The 22,777-nt window shown below is 42.1% G+C and overlaps 3 protein-coding genes across 4 annotated transcripts in view; 1 reads left to right on the forward strand and 2 right to left on the reverse strand.

Annotated features, from left to right (window-relative positions):
• The window catches only part of POLR1A (RNA polymerase I subunit A), a 70,516-nt gene extending 53,948 nt beyond the window's left edge, over positions 1-16,568 (reverse strand). Inside the window, exons 1-9 of the mRNA XM_059188279.1 lie at positions 16,376-16,568; positions 13,949-14,153; positions 12,137-12,286; positions 9,828-9,935; positions 8,795-8,880; positions 8,583-8,686; positions 3,002-3,088; positions 1,757-1,862; positions 1,307-1,469 (exon numbers count right to left, since the gene is read on the reverse strand). Coding sequence (XP_059044262.1) covers positions 1,307-1,469; positions 1,757-1,862; positions 3,002-3,088; positions 8,583-8,686; positions 8,795-8,880; positions 9,828-9,935; positions 12,137-12,286; positions 13,949-14,153; positions 16,376-16,452 — 1,086 coding nt within the window. The 5' untranslated portion in view covers positions 16,453-16,568. The remainder of the gene's footprint in view (positions 1-1,306; positions 1,470-1,756; positions 1,863-3,001; positions 3,089-8,582; positions 8,687-8,794; positions 8,881-9,827; positions 9,936-12,136; positions 12,287-13,948; positions 14,154-16,375) is intronic.
• IMMT (inner membrane mitochondrial protein) overlaps positions 1-22,777 on the reverse strand; it is a 240,552-nt gene that overhangs the window by 142,498 nt on the left and 75,277 nt on the right. The window lies entirely within an intron of this gene.
• The window catches only part of PTCD3 (pentatricopeptide repeat domain 3), a 32,342-nt gene continuing 26,462 nt past the window's right edge, over positions 16,898-22,777 (forward strand). Inside the window, exons 1-3 of one of the 2 annotated variants that reach the window (XM_059188294.1) lie at positions 16,898-17,014; positions 18,923-18,993; positions 19,147-19,183. In XM_059188294.1, the coding sequence (XP_059044277.1) occupies positions 16,911-17,014; positions 18,923-18,993; positions 19,147-19,183 (212 nt within the window). In that variant the 5' untranslated portion in view covers positions 16,898-16,910. The remainder of the gene's footprint in view (positions 17,015-18,922; positions 18,994-19,146; positions 19,184-22,777) is intronic. The other variant, XM_059188296.1, reaches the window with a different exon arrangement.

Raw genomic sequence — 22,777 nt, forward strand, 5'->3', positions numbered from 1 at the left:
TAACCTGCCTTACAATAGCACCATCTACTGACATTGTGTGGCCACTAACTAGCCACATCTGGCTGGCTATGACACAGGAGTTAGAGGCCCCCAGTGTGAGTGAGATGAGAGAAGAAACCTGTCAGTGTGTTGGGGGAAGTCCAGGGGGAGGGGTGAAGATCTGGTAAATAAGAGTGCCATGAAAACCACTAGTACAGTGCCTTTGTCCTCAACCCTGAGGAAAAAGAGAGGTCTTCCTTAGTTATAGGGAGGACAGATGCATTTTCTCTCTGCAAGGGGAGACTCACAGGAAGAGACGGTCACTTCTTTGACAATAGAGATCTTGTCGGCCTAAATCACTGCTTATGACATTACGGGCTCAGGGCTACGTGACTACCCTTGTAATGAGACCTGTGAGAGGGCTCTATTTCCAAGGAGCATCAAAATAAAAGTTCTCAGCCCTGTTCATGGGTCCTGGCTATCCTATGACCTTCCCCCCAAATGGGGCCAGGGCCTACAGCTGGCACATTTCTCTTAGACTGAAGGTTTTTGAAAGCACACTACCTGGACAGACCAGAAAACTTTAGCAAAAAGCAAAGACAGTGCAGAGCAGAGTACGGGCCCAGGCGGACAGTGGCGCTACCTGGTGATAGGCCTGGCTCCCAGCGGAACTGCTGCCGGCAGCTGGAAGGAAGCCCCAGAGCCCAGTCCACTGAAGGCTGATTCATCTTTATACCCACTGAGGACCTGGCACACTGAAGGGACTCAGAAAGTTGGCTGAAACGGGAAGACTGATCCCACGCTATCATTTACTGAAAAGGAAGCTGAGGCCTCAAATAGGACAATCCTATTCCGGGAAATTCCTAGAATTGACAATAGTGCCCTCCTGAACCCAATGCTAGAGGTCTTAATGAGCCCAAAACAGAGCTGGATGACTCAGGCTCTGGTACTGTACCCAAAAGGGACATTCTTAGAGCCCAAGGATGCAGACTCCTCTTTCCGGAGTTGCCATTCACCGCCAGCGAAGGCAGGTGGCCCAGAACTGCCTATATGTAAAATCTTACCACTAATCCTACACATTTTACAGTGGAGACAGGCCCATGAAACTAAGCAACTCAACAAAGGTCACTGCGGCAGGACCTAGATCTTCCTATGCTCGTATCATGCTTTCTCCCGACATTACTTAGGTTCCCCAAATGACTCTCGCACACAACTGTACAGAATTCCCAACCAGCAGCTCCCTGCACCCCCAGCGTTCTGCATCAGCCCTGCGGGCCTCAGAATGAAGCAGACAGGCTGATGACATCAGCTCCAAGGTGGCCCTGACCTCATCCTTGGCAGGTGCTGCCACCTCACACGGCAGCTCCTGTTCTTGGGCCATCAGTGCCAGAAGTTTTCGGATCAAAACCATATCCTTCATGACAGCCTGCAAGTTCACCGTCTGGCCGTTGGTAAACATCTGGTCCCCCAGCCGATTGACAGGGCGATACCTGCAGGGGGACACAGGGAATCAAGGACCGCTGAGCATGAGGGAAGTGTCAGGTTCTTCAGCCTCTTGCCCATCCCTGCTATAAGCTACTCACAACCCACCTCACTCAGAATCCAGCCAACATTCCCACTGCAGTCAGGACGAACACTCCCACCCACGGGCAACCCGGGTATGGAACCGCTGCTTGGCTTCTTGGTGCAGTACGCCCTCCAAGCCTCTCCCAGGGGTCATTATTCCATCGCTCTGTAAGCCTTTTCCAGTGAAACAAAGCTAATTAAAGGGCATTACCTTGAGGGTGGTACCACCAGGAAATCCAAAAAGAACATACTGGGATTGAATCTAGACTCCACATCGACATCTTCCAGTCCCGAAAAAAGGTAATTCAGAAAGAATCCTGCATTTGAAATTAACCAAAAGGAACATTTACATCTATGTGTGAGGGCAGGGATGAAGGACCACTAAAATTCTACTGGGTGACGAAAAAGAAAAACCACGTGGTAATAGGTAGAGTAGAATATTTTTCTTTCTAAACACAAGCAAAAAATAGCCTTTGTGTGTTGGGAACCCATACACAGGTGAGATGGTGGTTTAAGGACAGGTGCCGAAGAGGGGCTGAGATGGACTAGGATGGGGAATGAAAACCTCCTCTTGTTTCTCACTACTCTCCTGGACTTATACACACACACACACACACACACACACACACACACGCACACTAAGCTTTGATAACTATAAAAAAAGTATCTGAAATAGGGAAAATCAATTTTAAAAAGTTAGTCTTCTTAAAAATAAAACAAAACAAAAAACCCTCCATATAGATGCTACCAAGGAGGCATCATTTTTGTGGATCAAAGCTGTATTTTAAGTTTCCAGTGAACTTACAAGGAAGCTGCAGACAAAACGAGTGTTAGGGCCTGCGGCAGAAATGATCACACTGACTTGAGTGCTCTTTTTTCCCTGACATCATCTATCCCTTCAGCAGCACTGTCATTTTTAAGTGCCTATCATTACACAGTAGCAGCTTTCAGCGTTCTAGAAGAGCACTTTCTGAGGGTGGTGACATGGAGGCCTAAATACAGTGCCTAGCTTTTGTTAGACATGCACAAGAAATGGAAAACTTTCTTTTGTAGGAAATTAAAATGTGGGAAAATTCTAATTAAAAAAAAAAAGACATGTTAGAGTTCATTTTTTGAATCACAGGAGGAATTCCCTTAGAATCCTTTTCTGAAGAAGTTATTAACAGGCATTTAAAGTAAAGTCGAGTTACACTACACCTTCTAGAAATACGTTAAACTAAGCGAGGCCCACCCACAGCTGTCATTTAATAACCAGGTTCAGTTAAATAGTCGTGAAGTTCATATTCTTGCCTACTCTAGAATGTGTCGATGACAATGTACCTGAAGCCAGCCCCAAACCTATGAACGGAATACAGTAGAAATCTATAATTATCACAATTCTGAAAACACAGAAATAATAAGGCAGGATAAAAGAGCCCAGAGACTCATTTCGATTTCTTTCAGGTTGGTACAGCACCTTCATTCTTCCAAAGGGCGGTAAGATGTTCTTGGGCGCTGGTGGGTGTCAGGTACCCTCGTTTTCCCATCTGAGCTTCCTCAATTCCTAGAACCGGGACGGGGGATCAAAGCACAATAAATCAATAACAGGCACTCCTTCTGTAATGGGATTTATCAATGCTTTCTCCCCGCCCTGCCAAGCCTGCAATTTGACCACAAAAATCAATCTCCAGGACAGCTTCTTCTCAGCTCTGGATTTTTTTCCCCCTTAACCTAATTTCTAAAGTAATGGAAAGAGTATAACTATTGCATAAAACCAAGAGAACAGAAAAAAAATAAATCACACACAATTCCATTAGCACTACTACATACTTTGTTCCAGTCTTCTAGTTTCTATGATATCTAAGGTAACTGTAATCTTTTTCAATTATTGTTTTTTAATCTTTTTTCTTTTTTCTTTTTTTTTTTTTTTAAGATTTATTTATTTTAGGGAGAGTGAGAGTGCATGCGTGCACAGGAGAGGAGGAGGCGGAGAGGGTGAGAGAAAGAATTCCAAGCAGACTCCCTGCTGAGTGTGGAGCCTGCTGCGGGGCTCGATCTCACGACCGGGAGATCACTACCTGAGCTGAAACCAAGAGTGTGATGCTTAACTGAATGAGCCACCCAGGCGCCCCTAAGATAGCTGTAATCTTAAGTGTGGGTTTATTCTGTACACTGCTTTGCTCGTTTAGTGTCCTCTTGTGAGCATTTCTGTATGTAGTCACGTAACATTTTTAGTGACTGCATGATATTCCACCAAGAGGATGTTTCCTACTGAGCTGACCATACTCTTACAACTGGACACAGGGAAGATCCCAATTTTCTTACTGTTGTAAGTTACGCTATGATTAAAAAAAAACACACAACTTTATGCACCTGACAGTGTCTCACACACAGCAGGTAACAAAGTCACTGGCTCAAATATACCCATTCAAAACATTGTACAAGAATTTATACTTACAAACCCTACTCTTTTTACTTATTTATTTGAGAGAGAGAGGAAGAAAGCACAAGTAGGGCAGGCAGGCAGGCAAAGGGAGAGGGAGAGGCAGACTCCCCACTGAGCAGGGAGCCCAATGTGGGGTTTGACCCCAGGACCCTGAGGTCATGACCTGAGTCAAAGGCAGACGCTTAACCAACTGAGCCACCAGGCACCCCAAATTCCACTCTTTTGCCTTTTTCTACACTTATAAAAATCCAGCTTCGAATTCCACCTCCCATTCTCCAATTAAGTTTACCATCTACAAAGGATGTGTCCTCACAAGATTTAAGGGAATACGAAACTTGGATAATTAAAAGATATACCCAAATTTAACTAGTCTCTACTGATAGGTGTTAAGTCATTTCCCATTTTAAGCTATTTAAATAATACTGTCATGTGGGTATGTCTAACTCTCAAAATAGTCACAAAGGTGGAATAGCTAGGTCAAAGAGTCTACACATTTAAAATTTTGGTTTCTACAAAAGCAAAGTATTTCAATCAGTTAATGCAATTCAAGGAAGTATGGGTAAGCAATGAAGAGAGGCTCTGACCTTCAGGGATAACCACAGCATTAGAAAGCTATGTATCTTCGGTGGGAAAACACAGATTCCATTAAGCTAAACACAACAATTTGTGGGCTTTTCTGAAAATGGCAATCTGAACTTCCTCTCCTACTCAAATAGGTTTGAAGGGCTGAGGAAGATCAGTTGACTCTGTCAATACTCCCCAGCTCCTGTCCCAGTAGCTCCCAGTACATGAAATGCCCTGCTGCAGTTTCCTCACTGTGAAGGCAGAGTGGGGTTGTTCAATCACAGGGCTACAGAATCAGAGGAAGCCTGCACGGCGCCCTCCTGAAAAAGACACTTGTACAACCAGCGAAAATGGATTCTGCCTGGGTAGGCTTTCAGAACACTGCTGACGTGGGTTTCACTCAGCTTCATGAGCTGCTATGTGACAAAGGGGCTGATCGGGAGGTCAGAGAACTTGGGGAAGGCTGGATCGCAGTGGAGTGTCTTGCCTCGGAGGATCCTCATTTTAAAATGCTGGGGCACCTGGGTGGCTCAGTGGGTTGAGACTCTGCCTTCACCTCAGGTCATGATCTCAGGGTCCTGGGATGTAGCACCGCATCGGATTCTCTGCTCAGCAGGGAGCCTGCTTCCTCCACCCCTCTCTGCATCTGCCTCTCTGCCTACTTGTGATCTGTCATAAATAAATAAAATTTTAAAAAATAAAAAAATTTAAAAAAAAGATTTATAAAATGCTGATGCGCATTGTGGGGCCCTCAGGGCCCTCGGAAGTATCTGCAGAATCTCACAAGCTTATGATGCTCCCTGTGGGATCACTGGCCTGCACCAACCGCAGAGGCACAGGCCTCGATGCTTGGCTCCCTTTAGCCAGGAACACAGCCTGACCCTTGTTCAGAACATATCACCTGCTGCCTAGAGTTACTGACCTGGGTCATCTGTGGCCTCTTCTGACAGCAGAGGCCACGTGGTCTCCACCCTGGTACTCTGCTTGGTCACAGGCACCGTTGTTGGCACAAGGCTGAGTGCCCACCAAGTAAATGTTTGCTAAATACTAAAATCCCAATCCTGGAACCACTGGAGACCACCGTCACTTTATTCCTAATGTGCAGAATTTTGGGTGGCACTGTCATACACTCATAGCCACAGTGAAAGGTTACTCCAGAAGAACACATTTGGCAAAGGCACTGGAAGGCTACTTAACTGCTAGACATTTACTCCAAAGAAACAGTTATCTTTTAGAATTCTGACCATCTTTGCTCTCCATCATGAACATTTTCTAAGACACACTAAGGGCTAAGGCAGCAATTCCCAACCTTTAATTGTTTTATGGGCTATTTATAGGTAAGTGTATGAAAACTCCACCTTTGTGGCTGACTGTTAACCATTAAACAAAATTAAACAGGCTTTTTAAAAAACGGGATTAGATCCCAGAGCATAGAAAGGACATCACTGGAAAATCCGTAGAAATTCAAATAAAGCCTGTAGTTCCTTTAATGGTAGCGTACTAATTTCTTAACTTTCTTAACATGGTGGACATGTATACCGTGGTGACGAGTGTGCATGGGAATTCTCTGTACTATCTTCGCCACTCTTCTGCAAGCCTCAAATTAGTCTAAAATAAAAGGTCTGACCCAGACCTTTAATAAACTTTCAATAAGTATTTCATAGTTATGTGAAAAAAATAAAAAATAAAAGGTCTGAATATCTGTGTCCCCTCAAGTTTCATGTGTTAAAATCCTACCCTCCCCCCATAGGATGGTACTGGAAGTGGGACTTATGAGAGGTGATAAGATCATGAGAGCAGAACACTCGTGACCAGGACTGGCGCCCTTATAAAATGACCCCGAAAGCTCCCTTGCGCCTTTCTGCCATGTGAAGCTACAGGGAGAAGACAGCTGATGGTGAGGAATCAGGCCTTCACAGGACACCAGACTTGCCAGCACCAAAATCTTGGTCTTCCTAGCTTCGAGAACCGTGAAAAATAAACGCGTATTGTTTAGATGTCACTCATTCTGTGATTTTTTTTTTTATGGCAGCCCAAAAGGACTGAGATAGTTATCTATTCCAAGCCTTGCCAGAGTCCTCAATGTAAAAGATTTATGCATTGCTAGGAAGAGATCTTATTTCCCTGCCTCGACCATGTTCTTGAGCTCTGGAATAAGGTTTAGTAACAACATGCAGTGCTCGCTTCGGCAGCACATATACTAAAATAGTAACAACATGCAATGGACTTTCGCTCATGAAATCTTCCCAACTCTGGGCAAGAAGTTTGGATATCACCACTCGATGGAGTTGAAAACAAAACTCCAGTGACCTTCTCTAAGCCACTAATGGCAGAGTAAGGGGTCAGTCCCAGGTCATGCTCCCCCCCACCAGCACACTGACTGCATCACACAAAATCAACAGTTAACATCTATGGACCACATACTATACGCAGCAGGCACTGATCTCAATACTTAATATGGACTATCTAACCTCATCTTCACCACTTCACAAGAAAAAACAAAAACCATATTTAAACAACCCTATGGCTACAAAAATTTAAAAAGAAGACATACAGACAGATGGCTAACAAACACATGAAAAGACGCTTAACATCACAGATCATCAAGGGAAGGCAAATCAAAACCACAATGAGATATCACCTTACAGCTGTCAGGATGACTAGAATCAAAAAGACAAGAAATAACAAGTGTTGGCAAGGATGTGAAGGAGAAAAACCCCTTGTACACCGTTGGCAGGAATGTAGCTTATTATAGTCACTGTGGTAAAAAGCATGGAGGTTCCTTAAAAAATTAAAAATAAAAATACCATACAACCCAGTAATTCCACTATTGGGTATTTAGCCAAAGAACAGGAAAACACTAACTTGAAAAGACACACACTCTTATGTTATTACATCATTATTTATAATAGCCAAGATGGGAAAGCAACCTACGTGTCCATTAACAGATGAACGGGTAAGGGAGATACGGTGAATATATATACAACAGAATATTATGCGGCCATAAAAGGGATGAGATCAAGCCACTTGCAATACCATGGATGCACCATGATGCATAGTGAAATAAGTCAAACTGAAAAAGACAAATACCATATGATGCCCTTCATAAGTGGAACCAAAAAAAAAAAAAAGAACAAACAAAAAGTATAATCAGAACTATAAATTATAAATACAGAGAACAAACTGATGGTTGCCGGAGGAGAGAAGAAGTGGGGATTGAGCAAAATGGGTGAAGGAGATACAGGCTTCTAGCCATGGAATGAGTAAGTCACAGGAATAAAAAAAATATAAAAATATTATATAAAATATAATATAAAATATAATATTTTTAATATAAAAACTAAAATAGGAATATGGTTGAGGATACTGTGATAGTGTTGTATGGTAATAGATGGTAGCTATACTGTGGTGAGCACAGCACACAGTGTATAAACTTATCAAAGCACTGTATCTTACACCTGAAACTAATGTAACACTGTGTGTCAAATAAAAAAATTTTTTAAATAAATAAAAAATTTAAAAATAAAAGTACTAAGTCTCTCAAATTTTTTCCCAAGAACCCTATTGGTAGAGCACAGCTGAACAGGGGACACTCTACTCCAGGGATCTGAGTGGACAGCAAGGAGCAGCCTGTGGGAGGCACTGACATTCTTTGTATACTCAGTTTTCCTTTAAAACTCACCTGCATTTTACATTTTGCTTCAAAATAAGCCCACACTTATTTGACAATAAAATGGTTCTAAGTATTTACCAAGTAGATTTCTTAACCTCTTTCTCAAGAATCTTCTAGAAAGATGACTACCTGAGGAAGATGCACTTTATTCAACTCATGGGTCACTGCCTCATAATGTAGCTCAGCCTGTCAGTTCTATATGAGAGGCCAGGGCTGGCACTCACTAGGGTCCTCTCCAACCATCTGAGGCTTGGAGCCCGCCCCACTGCTGGCCCACCACAAACACAAAGGTGAGAAATATGATAACAACCAGGTATTCCCCAGATTCCAAACACATCTGTTGGTCACGGACCTCCCAGGGCCCAGCCTGCTTACCCAGGGACTCTGTGTCCTTCTGGCCAGCCTTCTTGTGCACCATGGCTGGGTATGTGACTGTCAGCTTGCTGTTGTGCTCCTTTCGGACAACTGACCGCCCGGTCCTGTATGTGAGAACAATTGTGACTCAGGAGAGAAAAACCTCAACAAGACATCGAGTAACTGGCCAGAGGCTTCTGAGAAAAGGGAAAGGTAAGAGCCCGGTCACTCACTTGCAGTGGGGACACCGCTTAGCAGTCATATGTGCCTTCCAGAAGTAAGCAATGAGTTTGCTCCTGCTCTCACAAACATTTTTCACCTGTTGAAAAAGGGCAAAGAACTTGTGGTACAATCTGAAGAACCCTGGGGTACACATTCACTTTACAGTTTTTACCTTTTTAAAAAAAGACAAAGAAAGCCATCCTCTTTCTTAAACAACATTCCCCACAGACCCCCATACAGCCAAACTCTGCCAATTACTGAGTGACTTCTTTGAGCCTTAACTTTCCTCAAGAGAATGAGATTAACTACCTCATGAAGCTCCTCCTAAGAGTTCATGAATGCAGTGGGGGGACTTGGAATACAGTGAAGTCCTCTAGAAATGCTAGTTAATTTAAAACAAACTTCTCTGTACGCAGCTAGCATACCCTCCCTGCTGCCCCCCTTGGATGGCCCTCAAGGTCCTAACAAAGGCACATCCACATTTAAGCTACACAAATGGGTCTGAGCCTCGCTGCAAAGGAAACCTTCCTGGGAGATTCTGTAACTTCCACTCGACTCTACCCCAGACCAATGAAATCAGAATCTTGGGTGTGGAACTTGGGCATAAGGTGAATTGACTTTAAGACGGTACCTGAAAGAGGAGTACAGGCTGATGAGTATGCCATTTGTTCATCCACTGAACAAACACTTACACATGTGCTGCGGGGGCGGGGGAGGTGAGGAGGTGGCAATGGTTTACAGGGGAGGAAAAAGAAGAAAAGGACGCGGACACCACTCTTAGTGTCCACCATAACCTTGCTGGACACCGGACCTACACCACCTGACTTCATTGAATCCTCTCATCAGACCTGCGGGTGCGTTAAAGCAGAGGACACAGAGGCTCAGGGACAGCAGGTAATTTATGAAGTCACAGGCCTTTAAGAGGCAGAACCCAGGTCTGCCTTGGGGCAGCTGAGGGCACACACAAATGACAACGTACAGGATCTGTGATAATTGTGCTAAAAACCAAGTGTTAGAGAAAAAGAGAAAGACAGGATAACTCACATGAGCACCATGGGATCCCAACATATTGTTCTGTACGATTTTGGCCGTGTACTGTTCCAACTCTTCCTGAATTTCGAAAGCAGTAGGATCAGCATTTTCTTCTAGAAACTGAGAAACAAAGAGAAAAACAATACTACTGGAGTAAAGCAAGTGTACGACTGCTAGCACCACAGGGGCCAGACTCTCCCAGGGTGGGAGGGTTTAGTTCAAGGGAAGAGAAGGAAATTCCACACTGGGCTGCATTTTTAAAACAGTGAAGCAACACTGCTGTTAAATATATATATATATATTTATCAAAAATATCTTGCTTCTGCCAATGGTGAGCAAAGTTATTCAGACCAAACCTAGAGCTGTCAAGAACCAAGATAAGCTGCAATACTAAAAAATACTTTAAAGCTCCGAAGAGCTGACAGGACAGTGAGGAAGAGGCAGATGGAACTGAAGGGGAGCCAAGAAGCTAGGAGGTCAAACCCCATGGGGGTCATGTTTGCTCTGAGGCAGGGCTGCGGCATGGTGGGGCTCCAGGGTGGCCCACAGTGTAGTTATGCTCCCCTGCAGAAGGCACTGCCAGACTTCTGATCCTCTCTGGAGGTCGGCAGTATCATCCTAGGCCTCGTGTTACTCCCACTGAGAACTAAGTATTCCTAAGTAAGATTAAAAAACATTGGTCAAAAATAAATACACAAGGACAGGGGAAAGAGACAGGGTTTCTTGGGATTTGGACACTATCTTGACAATGAAGGTGACTATATGGGTGATGGTTACTTTGTAACTATTTCCTAGACTATAGGATTAATGTGCTTCTGTATATACTTTATAAAAAAAAAAAAATGTTAAGGTAGTAAGCATCATGAATCTTATGTCAACAAATCTGAAAGTTTCCATGAAATGGACTAGAAAAATACCTAGAAAAATAAAATTTACTCTGAGTAAAGCTTTAAGAAGATCCTTCTCTCTCTCTCTCCCCCCTTGGGCAAATTTGACTTTGAGCTCATTTTCTGGCTCTGTTCCCCGGGAACCACATATGCTTATGTGTATGTACCAAACTTCTAATTCCAGTCCAACACCATAGAATTAATTCTGGATCTTTTCTCTTCCACGTTTTTGTAACTCCCTTCTCTAATAGTGTGAAATCTGGCTTGCCTCTCCTTAAAATTAAGACTTATTGGATCAGTCCCCTCCCTGTATGTAACCTCCCTCCCATCACTGCTACCTCTCCCATGCATGGCTCCCTCTCACTCGACTTGGGCACCCACCTGCTATGCTGAGCTCTTATCCCTAAGTGAACAGTTTCCTCATCTTATGTGAGCTCTGACATTCATGCTGGGCTGCCCACACATGCAGGGATGTTCTCCTCTTGCTTGGGCTCTGACAACCCACCTAAGGCTACACCTCTGTGTAGAATCCTATTGGCTGTGTCCACCTATGTCTTTTATAATACTAAATTACTCAGGAAAGGGATATTGAAAGGAAAGGTGAAAGAAATAAGACAAGGATGCCCACTATCTCTTCAACAGAATACTATAGATCCTAGCAACCAAAATAAGGTATGAAAAAGAAACAGAACATATAAGGATTGGAAAGAAACAAAACTGCTATTAGTCACAGATGATAAAATGGTGTTGAAAATCAAAAAGAATCCATAGGTAAAGCATTTGAATTAATGATATGCTTGCTATGTTGTTTTGGACAAAAATCAATACACAAAAATCACTCCTATTTTGATCTACAAACAGAAAATGGATTTTACATAAGACACTTAACACTAGCACCAGAAAATCTGAAGGAATTTTGTATTGCAAAGAGAAAAATGTCTCTGTGATAGATTTGGTGGTCCCCATCTTATCCACGTAACCACACTCTTAGCATTACCAATAATAAAACCAGCTGGCAGCCTGGGCCTCCTGAAATGACACCAAACAGTGTAGCTCACATGGTATAGGCTACATTCTTACCAAAACATGAATCTAGTGAGGGAATAGTCCGACAAATCCTGAAGAAGTGAGAAGTCCTACAAGACAACTGGCTTTGAGTCTTCAAAAAAGTCATTACCATGAAAAACAATTTTCTGCATTAAAAAAGACCAAAGAAATGTTAACAAACCAAAGCAATGCATAAGCCTCCACTGGCTCCTACATCCAGAAAAAAAAAAACTCAATGATAGGTAAAATGGTATTTCAGTGTTGTTTTTGTTAACATTTCTTTAATTTCTCTTATGGCTTCGTGTTTTCATACTGAGCTATTGGTACATAGTTGTAAGACATAAAGATCAAGCATTCTGGTTTCCATGCTAATCAGCACCCACCTACCCTGTTCAGAATTCTCTCAAGCTCATAGACTGCCTGTAGGGCACCCACTTCCAGAACTCGCAGCTGGCACACTAAGAGGTGAATCACAGCACGGGGGCAGGTCAGCATGTGACAGTTTAAACAGGAGCCTCGGAGCAGCAGGTAGAGTTTCTGAAGAGAGGGGGAAAAATGCAAGATCATTAGAAAGAGACAGAATAATCAAGGTAATTTTCAATGTATTTAAGATTTTTGTTTTTATGTAGCCAGTTTATTCCTTTGAGAATTCCACTTCCAGGGTACCTGGGTAGCTCATCAGTTAAAGGTCCAACACTTGATTTTGGCTTAGGTCATGATCTCAGGGTCATGGGATCCAGCCCCATGTAGGCCTCTATGCTCAGCGGGGAGCCTGCTCAAGATTTTCTTCCCCTCTCTTGGCTCACATGCGGGCACACACTCTCTAAATAAATAAAATCTTAAAAAAAAAAAAATTCCATTTTCCCTGATACACCTGGAAAGGTCTCTGTGACTCTACGAACTAGATAAATATTCCTGTGTATTTCTTCTTGTTTCATTTTAATCCTTTAAAAGTTGAAATTTACTCTGGGTCTGGGGCAGGGAGCTACTTTCATTTTATTTAACTAAGTACCAGATACTAATTTTAGTATTTAAATATTTCATTTAAAATATTTAATAGTGGCACCTGGGTGGCTCAGTGGGTTAAGCCCCTGCCTTCAGCTCAGATCATGATCTCAGGGTCCTGGGATCAAGCCCCGAATTGGGCTCTCTGCTCAGTGGGGAGCCTGCTTTCCCTCCTCTCTCTGCCTGCCTCTCTGTCTACTTGTGATCTCTCTCTCTGTCAAATAAATAAATAAAATCTTTAAAAAATATAAAATAAAAAAAAAATAAAACAAAATATTTAATAATTAAGGGGCACCTGGCTGGCTCAGTTGGTAGAGCAAGCTACTCTTGATCTGGGGATTGTGAGTTCTAGCCCCAACTCGTTTGGTTAAATATTTGGTATGTAACTAAACACCGTATTTAAGACAATTCTTTTCTCAACATGGTTAACAGATAAATATCACAAACACCGTCATCATGGAGGCTAGGTTAAGTGACAAAAAAAAAAAAGCTGAAAATACACAAATAAGACTGTAGACAGGACCCTCATTCTTAGTTCACTGTCTGCCCTTTTGGGCTTTGCTCCTCTTGGAACCAAGAAAAGCCTACAAATGCACCAGAAGAGCTCAGGGAAGAGTTGAAGAACTCCCGAGGTCCTTCTCTTGTCAGGAAGGCTTTGCCTAGATTTCTGAAGGGCATGAAGCCCCTGAAATCTAAGATGTAGGGGATGAATTCCAGTGCTTTTTTCCTATGTGAACAGAACCAAGCTGTGGCTCTTCTCAACTGGAATCAAATGGAAATTCATTCAGTTAGGTCTATAGGCCAAGTTGAATTTATTGGATTTGGCTCCTCCAGATCTTATTTTATTTTAAAGATTTTATTTATTTATTGGACACAGAGTGAGACAGCGAGAGAGGGAACACAAGCAGCGGGAGTGGGAGAGGGAAAAGCAGGCTCCCTGCCCAGCAGGGAGACCGATGTGGGGCTTTATCCCAGCACCCTGGCATCATGACCTGAACCAATGGCAGACACTTAATGACTGAGCCACCCAGGTGCCCCTGCTCAAGATTTTAAAGCTCACAGTAGAGAGCACTTTAACTCCGTGCCTAGAGCTAACTTCCTTGGACAACTGTAGTGAGGCCAGGGGTGGCACTCACAAAACCCACCAGCAGTCCCAAGATCCCACACATACAGACAGCCCAGGCCAGAACGTACATCGAAGAGGAGAGGGTTGTACACCGTGAGTGGAAGGTCAATGTGGCCCAGGTGGCCAGAGCAGTTGTTGAAGTCCTGTACGCAGGTGGAGCACACCTCTTTGGAATCTGCAGGGCCCAAAGCTAAATCGTACAGGCCATTCACCGATGGGTTCCCCAGGCTGTCCAGGTAACGAGGGTTCGTAATGGACTTAACACTTAATTTCCTAAGGAGGTGAAAGAAAAATCAAGGGGAAACTAGGTTACCCAAATTCTCGGATGTTTCTTCTCAGGTGCTTCGGAGTTAAATGATGATTTCATGTTAGTTTCCTCAGACATGCTGACAATTGAGCCTGTAGCATCTGTGTATGACTTGCTCACCCCTGCAGCTCAACACTTAGCAGAGTCTGCATACAATAGCTGCTGGAATAATACGTGGTTAACAGATACGAGTGGTAAAATATTTAAATACAGGTTTAGTGCAAATCTTGCACTGAGTACAATGGAGACTATTTATAGTCAAGCACCTACACAGGTTACATGCTTTACAAGCAGCATTTAGTCTGACTTCAACCCTCCAAGAGGCCATCACTATATGCATTTTTCTGAGGAGGATACTGGGGGTCAGAACAGTTAAGCGATTTAATCCAGGTAACACAGCCAAGATTACAGGGAGGACAGAGGCAGGATATGGACCATACTTAAATTCAAAACCCACATAGTTCAATAAAGAAAAAATAACCCAATAATCCCTACATGCAGAAACAGTAAACTGACGTTAAACACAAATATGCAAAACTTTGAGAAGAGTAACCTGTTTCACTAAAAGCTTCATTACAGTATCTTACGTTTGGTTTAAAGGGGGCTCCCATAGGACCTAACTACCGAAGTATATTCATGCCAAATTTGCTTTTTAAGTTTTTGTGGGGTTTGTTTGTTTGTTTTTGTTTTTTTACTTTGGAAATAAAGACAGTTATCCAAATCTCACAACCTAGAAAAAAAAAACCAACACTTTTAACATTCATAGACATAGCTCTATGGATATATTTTTAGAAAGATAACTGGGATCATTTGGTATTTTTAGCATTGCATTTGTCTATTTTCATTTAGCAGTAAATGAGTGTTTTTATGTCACTAAAGTTCTTTGGAAACATAATTCTTAAGAATTATAAAATCTTTCATTATGTGGCAATTAAGAATTCATTTAACCAAACTCTATTTTAAATGAGCTTATGAATCCTATCTGCATAAGGATTTTGCACTGGATACTTCAAACCTGACTATGTCCTAAAAATATAATTATTTTCTCAGTGGAGTGGAATCCCTGAATTAAAGGGTGCAAAATGTTTTAAAACTCCTAATATATTCTGCAACCTTGCAGTCTAGAAAAAGTGGGCTAATAGTAGATTGCCTGTCTTTATTAGCACTGATTCTTTGCACTTAAAAATCTTTCAGGGGCTCCTAGCTGGCAGGTGACTCCTGATCTCAGGGTCCTGAGTTCAAGCCGCATATTGGGCATGGAGCCTACTTAAAAAAAAAAATCTTTCCAAATTTCAGGTGGAAAAATGCTACTCCACTATCACTTTAATTTTTTATTGTAATTATTTCAAGTTGTTTTAGTCCTTTACTTATTTCGAATTGAAATCTCAATGTTTTCGTTACTGTACTACATGTACCCCTCACACATAAGGACATTAATCTTTTACTATAACGGTGTCAAATACTTTTCCCAGTTTATGATTTGGCTTTTGTTATTTTTCACATTGAAGGTTTAAAAATTATTTAACAGCTTCGTTGAGATATAACTCACTACACAATTCATCTTTTTCAAGTGCACAATGATTTTTAGCCTATCTAGAGTTGTACAATTATCACCAGTGTAGTAAGAGTATTTTCATCCCCACTAAGAGAAACGCTGTACCTATTAGATGTCACTCTTTTTGTCACAGAAATAAAAGAACTTGCAAACAGTTAAGGTCCCGCAAATAAACAGAGTTCCGAGGGTGTGGTCAAGACCGCCAAACGTTACGGTGATCAAAATGAGGATTTAAGAGAGTCCCCTTGATTTACTAACTAAGCAAAGAATATAAAGGGTCCTAGCAAAGAGAAGTTGTCGCTTTCAATGAGTCTTGAAGGATAACCATTTTGATTATGTGTTTAATGAACCACCTCAAGGACGAAGCCCTCCACAGACGCTGGTTAATTACCAAAGAAACTGATGGACGCTAATTTGCAACTTGGTTGCCAGCGCAAACTCTAATCTAGACCACCGAGGTTCTAGGCAGTCCACGCCAAACCAAGACGTGTCTGGAACTACGGATCCCAAAAGGCCACGCGCCGGACAACCACTAACTCAGAGGATAAACTGAGCGCAAGACCTTTTGGGAACTGTAGTTTACAGTGCCGACCGCAACATGCAGGCTCGGCATGCTTCCCACCAACTCCTTACTTGAGTTCTTCCGCCGAATACATCCCGAAGGAAATGCCCTGCAGCCTCCGCCAGGGCATGTTCTTTGAGCCCAACATCTTCCAGGTGATTTTCGAGTTCTGACACCCAGAAAGAGATTCCAATCAACACCGGCAACTTAACTCAGCTTGAAGTCCGCAGCCACCATGTGATTTAAAATGCGCTTGCGCGCGAGAAAAGCTCGCTGGTTTGAGATTTACGTGGACGAGACCACTTTCACTGTAGGGGGGGAAGTAATTTGACGACTTTCGATCTTCCTCTTATCTTGAAAATATCGAAGACATATAAACCGCTGAAATAATAGTTCCGGAAAATTTCTTCGAGGCAGACGGGGTGTTTTGAGTCTTTAACTTCCGTAACAAAGTCTTTCAAACCATGAGCTTTTTTAACCTTCTAATTCTTGACCGCTTTTGTCCTGTTCTGTCTCAGCCAATAGCCGAACTATTCCCCGCCCCCTCTTGGTGATCCTGAAGGTTCAGGTCACGCTTTCCCAGCATGCAACGCGAAGAAGCCAAAGATGGCGGCGGTCGCGGCGAGGCGGTGGCTGCGCTTCCGCTGCAAGGTTTGTCTGACCCTCACGGGTCAGCGGGCAGGTCCGTGTGGACAGGCCCCTAATTGTAGGTAAGACACGCATGGAGAACCAAAGAGAAAGACCCCTTAGGCAACCTCGTCCGTAGTGTGGGGAGGACGAGAGCTGAGGAGCTAGGTACAATGGAGTGAGACGCGCATGTGCAATTTCGCGGCCGCGTGCTTAACTCGACACGCGGAGCTGGAATCCTGGGAAAAGGGCTTGAAACTCGTTTGTTAGGACATCACTTACTGGGTGGCTGGTTAGTCCTAGAATTAAGAACTGTCGGCAATATGGGATCCTGCTCTCGTGGAACTTAAGTTTTAGTGGATGTGGCTGCTAGCAACCCCGTCCCAAGTTTTTAAAAATAGAAAAGTATGCGTCTTTACTTATCTTTATCAAACGGGGAACTCTGAAGATTTTCCCAAATTAAGGGCAGTTTATGAGGGCCAGTGTGTGCTGGATATTTTCGGGATGGTGGGCCAAAGAAATTATCCAGGTCACAAAAACAAGGAAGTGTAAATGATTGGAGCACAGCCTTTGGAGTGCTGTGATTGTCACACCTGAGAGTATGTATTACTTAATTTTTTCACTAATTACAAACAGTGGTGGTGTGGAAGTAGTGTCAGTAGTTTGTAATGAAAAGTTGGGGGGGTGCCTGGGTGGCTCAGTGGGTTAAAGCCTCTGCCTTTGGCTCAGGTCATGATTCCGGGGTCCTGGAATGGAGCCCCACATCGGGCTCTCTACTCAGCGGGGAGACTGCTTCCTTTGCTCTCTCTGCCTGCCTCTCTGCCTACTTGTGATCTCTCTCTGTCAAATAAATAAATAAAAATCTTTAAGAAAAATAATAAAAGTTGGGAAAACCCCAATTTTGGATTCGACGTTTGCCAATTTTTTAGTTGGTTAATAGATTTTCTTTTTTGTAGACTGCAGCTTATAATGTCCAAAAAATGGTGAGGAGTAAGTGAGCTGTGTAGCTTGAGGTATAGTCTTATATGCGATACTTGCATGCAACTTATCAAAAAAGGAGAAAGTGCTTCACCTGATACTCTAGAAGCCTTAATGCTGCTGTCTGTCCTGGTCCTTTTCCTGGTAGTGCCATTGTTGACATTTTTCTACTCATTTCCTTTGCCCTACACAGCAAGCATCTCTCCCACTGCATTTACCCACAAGACAGCAGTGGTCATATCCTAATGTCAGGAGAGACAAATAGCGTGATTTGAAAGAGTTGATCCCCTCTCTAAAGTTGATCCTTAGCAGTAAACTATCGTTTTAAAATGATGCCTGAGACCAGATGCCAATAGAGGAAGTGAATTTTATATCTAATCACGTTCTGGCAGTTTTAGCAATGGTACCAATGCTGTGTAGGAAGGGAATAGGTAAAATAATAATGCACATGACTATGTGCTATTTTGATTGTATTTCTTAGTGTTATCAGAACATTTTAAAACTCAGTCATGGATCAGTGACTCTATTTTGGATAAAAATATCAGTTTCAAGTTTAAATTAGCACATACATATTTGGCAAATTACTGATTGTTGAGTGACGTGGGATGAAAGTCTGATGATCTTAGCTTAATAATTTATCATAATTGCTTATCATCATTAGGGTGTTACTCATATAAAATCAGGAGCTCATTAAATTATCTCTCTTGACCTCAGTCAAGATTAACAAAGTTGAAAGTCCCTTATGTTTCAAATCTGCTTCTTCAGGTGGTTCAAGTGATATTGACATTTTTCCCTGATTTTATTTACCGAGATTGACTAAAAAATATTGACCATATTGTGTCCTTACCTTGTGTCTGTTTTGTAATGGTTTTGAACTTGCCGTCAGGCCATGTCTTCTCAGTGTACACTGACATGAATCATTCAGTTATTTTGATCCATGACAATTGGGAAATTTGGTTCAAATCCACATAGGTGAAGGTGAGATGGAAACTTCATTAATGAGTACACTTCAGGGATTTTATTTCTTGCAGATTTTATTCTGGAAGTGCAACTGTCCCAAAGGTTGAAGGAGCTAATGTAACAGGTTCGTAAAAACATATTGAAATGATTTCATTTTTGTGTTAACACGTTGCACTTATTTGTAATAGTAGTATTGGGAAACTCATTTACTTTTGTTTATTTTTAAATTAAGAGATTATTGGGAAACTCATTTACTTTTGTTTATTTTTAAATTAAGGGATTGAAGAAGTGGTCATTCCAAGAAAGAAAACTTGGTGAGTATTCTATGTTCATTCAAGTGATTGAGGGCAAAACATTTGTAGGTAAGGAACCAATGACATGAAGAACGATAGAGAGCATTCCTCGGGACAAAACAGTGTGGGAGAAAAACTTGGGAGTTGAAAAGAACATAAAGAAGAAGGTGGAGAGTAGTGAGTGAATGGGGCCCTGAGATTTACATAAGGGTTAAGAGATCTTCTGAACTAAGTTTGGGTTAATGTTAAGTAATGGTTAATTGTGAACATCATTATTAGAATAACTTTTTTTTTCCATTTAAGAAAGTTCTTAGAAGGTTGGCAGACCAGACAGAAGTTCTGTCTTTAGTCTTTAATGAAGTAAAATAAAATAGTGTGGACAGAGTTTAGCCTTTTTTAATCTAACTAGGTAGACCTTTGAATAAATTGCCTTATTCAGCATTTGTTGAATATGTGAGAACTGAATCTTTTTCCCATAGAATTCTTATAGTAATGATTTTGAATGCGTTTTATGACCCTAAAAAGCCAGGTCTTCTCCAAGTAGGACTTGAAGACTCAAGTCTATTTAAAAAAAGAAAATACCTTTTTAAGTTATAGAAGTCATTGACTGTTGTGGGTGGGTGGGCTAAGTGCAAGAAGGAAATAAAATTACCAACAATCCCTCTATTCAGAGACTGTTTACTTAATCTGTCTGTCCCATAGTAAAATGTGGATAATGATTGCACCAGGCCTAAAGGAATAAAGGAGCATTTGAATAGCACCTTCCACATAGTCAGCTCTCAAAGGAGCACTCTTTTTAAAGTTCTGGGATATAATTTTTTTATATAAGTCACAGTTGATCCTTGGATAACAGGGATTTGAACTGTGTGGGTCCATTATGGTTTTCCATAAATACGGTATAATATTCTTACGGTTGTCTTAAAAAATTTTTTTCTGCCTAACTTTGTTATAAGAATACACTGTGTAGGGCACCTAGGTGGCTCAGTTGATTAAGCAACTGCCTTCAGCTCAGGTCATGATCCTGGGGTCGAGTCCCATATCTGGCTCCCAGCTCCATGGGGAGTCTGCTTCTCCTTCTGACCTTCTTCTCTCTCACTGTCTTTCTCTCAAATAAATAAAAAAATCTCGGGAGGGGGAAAGGCATACCTTGTGTAATGCACTTAGTATACAAAGTATGCATCAGTCAGTTGTTCATGAAGTGTGCATTAATCAATTGTTCATGTTATCAGAAAGCCTTCAGTCAATAGGCTATTAAGTTTGGGAAGAGTCAAAAATTATACATGGGTTTTTGACTCTGCAGGGGACATGAGAGTTGGTTGGCACCCTTTGTTCAAGGGTTAGCTGTATTCATTTAGTTTGGGAGAATTGATTTATATCTATGAATGAGGCACTTTCTTGTGGCATTCATGTGTAAAGCACGTTACCAACCCACTGTGCCTCTGTCCCTGAGGAAGGTACTACAGAGAAAACAAAAGGGAAAACTGGGAGGATGTGAAAGCAGAGGCTTTAACCCACTGAGCCACCCAGGCACCCCTCACGTGCATACTTTAAATCTTACATCTTAAATTTATGTAAGTACTAATCTTACACATGTGGCTGGAGGCACTCAAGATATGATAAAATTAGTAATGATTATATTACTTTAATCAAGGGGAGTTATATTGAATATGTAGACATATACCTGTGCCTTAAAAGAGTAAGAATATTTTATTGGAATCAGAATCACCAGGAAGGACGCCTGAGTGGCTCAGTTGGTTAAGCATCTACCTTTAGCTCAGATCATGATCCCAGGGTGGTAGGATCAAGTCCTGTATCCGGCTCTTTGCTCACTGGGGAGCCTGCTTCTTCCTCTCCCTCTGCTGCGAGCGCGCGCGCGCGCTCTCTCTCTCTCTCTCCTGTGTCAAATAAATAAATGAAATCTTTAAAAAAAGAATCACCAGGGAATTTTGTTTAAAATGCATACCCCTGGGGCACCTGGGTGGCTCAGTGGGTTAATCCGCTGCCTTCTACTCAGGTCATGATCTCAGGGTCCTGGGATCAAGCTCCACATGGGGCTCTCTGCTCAGCAGGGAGCCTGCTTCCTCCTCTCTCTGCCTGCCTCTCTGCCTACTTATGATCATTCTCTGTCAAATAAATAAATAAAATCTTTAAAAAAAATAAATAAAATGCATATCCCTGTAGGTAATTCTTGTGAGCCTAAAGTATGAGACCTACAGATACACGAAGCAGTAAGGTAGAATGGGACATGACCGTGGCATATTTGCTGGTAGGAAGAGGCCAAAAATGGTCTTTCAGAACAAGGGAAATAAGGTATCTGATAGAGAGTATTGGCTAGTAAACTGAGGCCCAATTATTTATAGCCCAGGAACCAAGAATGGTTTTTACATTTTTTTACACTTGAAAAAAGTGAAAAGACTTTTTTTTTGTTTATTAGAAAGAGAGCAAGAGAGAGCATGAGCAGGGAGGGTCAGAGGGAGAAGCAGACTCCCTGCTGAGCAGAGACCAATGTCGGGTGCGATCCCGGGATTCCAGAATCATGAACTGAGCTGAAGGCAGTTAAGCCTCCCAGGCTCCCTGGAAAAAACGAAAAGACTTTCATGACCATGTGAAAATTACATGATTTTCAAATTTCAGTGTCAGCTAAAACTGTTTTGGAGTGTAGCCTCATTTGCTAACATTGTCTGTGGCTACTTTTATGTTATACTGGCATAACATTCAACAGAGTCCCTGTGACCTATAGAGTAAAAAATACTATGTTTCCTTAAAGAGAAAGTGATGATTTCTGTGCTCAGGAATTTAGGGTTTTAGATCTGGGAGAACCATAAGGACTATAAATTCTTGTTGCCTTATTTTAGATATTACCTTTTAAGGGTGTGATTTCCCAGGTCACTCAGTTAACATAGAAGACGTCAACAAATTATACACGGTCATTGTGAGTTTTCATAGGTGAATGTGGTGTGATAAAGGCAGTATTGTGGGCACCTGGGTGGCTCAGTTAGTTAAGTGACTGCCTTCAGCTCAGGTCATGATCCCGGAGTCCCTGGATCGAGTCCCACATTGGGCTCCCAGCTCCATGGGGAGTCTGCTTCTCCCTCTGACCTTCTCCTCTCCCATGCTCTCTTTCACTCTCTCTCTCTCCAATAAATAAAATCTTTTAAAAAATAAATAAAGGCAGTGTTGTGAACACGTCAGTCTAAATTGTATAGTCATTTTAGGGATGACAGGGAGACCATTTATGATCAGTGCATTGGTAACTGGGTCCTAAAAGAAATAGATACTAAAATTTATTAGAGGGGCACCTGGGTGGCTTAGCTGGTTAAACATCTGACTCTTCATCTTAGGGTCATGAGTTCAAGCCCCACGTTTAAAAAATATATATTAGATTGGGGGGCACCTGGGTGGCTCAGTGAGTTAAAGCCTCTGCATTCAGCTCAGGTCATGATTCCAGGGTCCTGGGATTGAGCCCCGCATCAGGCTCTCTGCTCAGCAGGGAGCCTGCTACCCTTCCCCTCTCTCTGCCTGCCTCTCTTACTACTTGTGATCTCTGTCAAATAAATAAATAAAATCTTTTAAAAAAATTTTTTTCTAAAATATATATTAGATTGGGACAGAGAT

This window comes from Mustela lutreola, chromosome 9 (assembly GCF_030435805.1).
Source record: "Mustela lutreola isolate mMusLut2 chromosome 9, mMusLut2.pri, whole genome shotgun sequence".
Lineage (NCBI taxonomy): Eukaryota > Metazoa > Chordata > Mammalia > Carnivora > Mustelidae > Mustela > Mustela lutreola.